The sequence below is a fragment of the Olea europaea genome, chromosome 23 (genome assembly GCF_002742605.1).
Source record: "Olea europaea var. sylvestris chromosome 23, O_europaea_v1, whole genome shotgun sequence".
Taxonomy (NCBI): domain Eukaryota; kingdom Viridiplantae; phylum Streptophyta; class Magnoliopsida; order Lamiales; family Oleaceae; genus Olea; species Olea europaea.
In genome coordinates this window covers 6,406,081-6,408,720 of record NC_036259.1, presented here as the reverse complement: position 1 = coordinate 6,408,720, position 2,640 = coordinate 6,406,081, and the positions used below count along the sequence as shown (strand labels likewise).

The 2,640-nt window shown below is 39.1% G+C and overlaps 1 protein-coding gene across 1 annotated transcript in view; it reads right to left on the bottom strand.

Moving 5' to 3' along the window:
• LOC111371971 overlaps window positions 1–2,632 on the bottom strand; it is a 3,113-nt gene extending 481 nt beyond the window's left edge. The window contains exons 1-5 of the mRNA XM_022994114.1: window positions 1,392–2,632; window positions 1,169–1,297; window positions 880–1,071; window positions 736–788; window positions 309–626 (exon numbers count right to left, since the gene is read on the bottom strand). Coding sequence (XP_022849882.1) covers window positions 309–626; window positions 736–788; window positions 880–1,071; window positions 1,169–1,297; window positions 1,392–2,624 — 1,925 coding nt within the window. The 5' untranslated portion in view covers window positions 2,625–2,632. The remainder of the gene's footprint in view (window positions 1–308; window positions 627–735; window positions 789–879; window positions 1,072–1,168; window positions 1,298–1,391) is intronic.
• Window positions 2,633–2,640: the final 8 nt, after the last annotated feature.

Here is a 2,640-nt window from a genome sequence, read left to right as displayed (position 1 = left end):
AAAATCATGGGAGCTAAAGTTTAGCTAAACTTGTGGGATTTCTATATGCTGTAATACTGAAATCATGGGAGCTAAACTTGTGGAATTTCTATATGCTGTAATACTGAAATCATGGGAGCTAAACTTGTGGGATTTCTATGTACTATATCATGGGAGCTAAACTTGTGGGATTTCTATGTGCTGTAATATGAATCAAGAAGGAATAAATAAGAGGAGAGCAAAGCTAAATTTACATAGCATTGTATAAATATTTGAAGATTAGAAAGTGAGCTCTTTAAAACTGAATTGAATGCATACATCTCAATTACATCTCAGATACACGCACCATTAGATGTATTGAAGTAAGGTACACACCTCCAACCCCACCTGGAGTGTGCTTTGATCTCAGGTGACCAACTTCATCATTTTCCTTTTCTGAAGACACAGGTTGCTCTGCAACATGCGTCTGTTTTATCTCCTTTTCAATTTGTTTTTCATGTTCCATAGTTTCTCCAGGCTTTCTTTCCTCATATTCAAGTTTGATTCCCAGCTTGTTCTCCTCTTCCTGTTGTCTTAAAGTGACACCAGTGCCAGAAAAACAAATTGCAGCATCAGGATCCTTAATGTCGTGAGCAGTTATATGTGATCTGCAGTTAATAAGAATCACTTAGATTAACATATTATTCAAATATGTTTAAGATGAAATGCATGGAAAGCATGCACATGGATAGGCTTTCTGGTAAAAGAGAGACTTACATCTCTCCAGATGTCTGATCATCAATCATACACAGCACGTTACCACCACTGTCCTGTAAAAGTTGGAGTTAGATGTAAATGATATCTGTGTATCCTGAAGTTCTTGTAAGTGATAAATGACCGAAATCATCACACAGTTAAAACCTTTGAATCCTTGTTTTTCCTGTTCTCCTTGCTCTTTTTCTTATCCTTCGTCCTGTCTTGCATATGTCTTGAGCTATCCTCTCCTCCACCAGAACCCTGTACAAAATCAGCAGCAAGTTCCGCTAAAAGCGCTTCTCTGGCAGCATCAGATTTCTTTGTGGCCTCTTTCTCTGCCAGATCCTCCAAACGTGCCTGGAAAATGGTGAACGAAGAACCTCTTGTTTAACTGTAAAGGGAGAGTGAAAAGTTAAGGGGATGTTTACAAGATGGCAGTGTGCCAGATACTAACACGCAAATATGATTTCACAAGAGGCACCAAGATTGATCTGAAATCATGGGCAGCTGCCGGGTTAAGGTGAACTTCCAACTGATGCATCGAATTCATAACTCGCAGGATCCTTGCATCAATTTTACAGAGCTGTATCAATTAGAAAAGTGAGATAAAGCAGCAAAACGTTCACATAAATTGGTCCTAATTACAAAAGGATAAGAAGTTGAACTAACACACCAACCTCAATACCCACAAAGTCTTTCTGTTTCTGTATTTCAACGTCTATGCAGGAGTCCTGCTGCAAATAGTTTTTTATTATCCCATCATTATCTTCACCAGATTCTACAGGGCAAGGATGAGATTTCACAGCACTATAGATTTCCTCAAGTCCAGACTTGTTTACATTCAAGGACTCTGCATCCTTCAAAACACTTGCCAGTGCATCCAACTCAAACCTATTGCTGATATTGGACATTCCATTGTCATTTCCTTTGATCTCCTCTTGCCGCTTCCTCAGGACAGATTCATAACTTTGGGGGACATAATCTATAACATGCTCTCTTTTAATGCTCTCTTGGCAACAGAGATTATCCACAGCCTGCAATGCCTCATCGTAACTTAAATACTCGTATTTTCTATGACACAAGCCCTGCAAGTTATGAAATTCCTCCTCTAGTAACTGAAGAATTTCTTTACCTTGCCGTGTTTTCTCTTCCGTTTCAAATGTCCAGGATGTCAATCGTTCCGCACACAAGGGGCCCGTAAATATCCAGGTCAATAATGCATCTGAATCAAGTATTACATCCTCGTTCTCATAGCAGATCTGCGATGAAGTTGCTGAACTAGAATCATTATTACCAGCATCACTGCACAATGAAGAATTGAGATCAAGCACCAGAACTAAATCATCTGGTGTAAAATATATCTTCTCCACAATCTCAACATTCTGAGTGAAACTTTTATCAGAATATTTATCTTGTTTACAAGAAAAAATGTCGTGCGAAATTTCCTGCAAAAGAAGCAAGATTTTCTGAAGAGCGGAAGAACCCAGAAAGCAGATACACATAGGTGATTTGTCTATATTATAGTTAAGAAGCTGAGAACCATCAGCAAGACCCTTCAGCTCCTCCACTACAAAATGTATAACCTTGCTAACATGACTTGAGGCGAGATAGTTGCATTTGATAAGCCGCTCAAATGAGGTATGGATTCTGTTTAGGAGTCGCGCACGGTCTGAGTCGTCAGTTGAAGGCCAGCTTTTATAAAGGAAATTTTTCTTTGGGTCTTGATTATCATCTTTGTCATTTTCCATCCGCTTAACCTCTTCCAACTCCTTGCTTCCGGGTGTATTATCTTTGTCATTTCTTGGGTTCGACTCATCTAGGACATTAGGTGCCTCAAATTTTGACTCTTCTTTAAGCATCTTGATTGCAGCATTTAAATCCAATGGTTTCCAAGAACAATTAAGAATCATCTCATCCCACTCATCC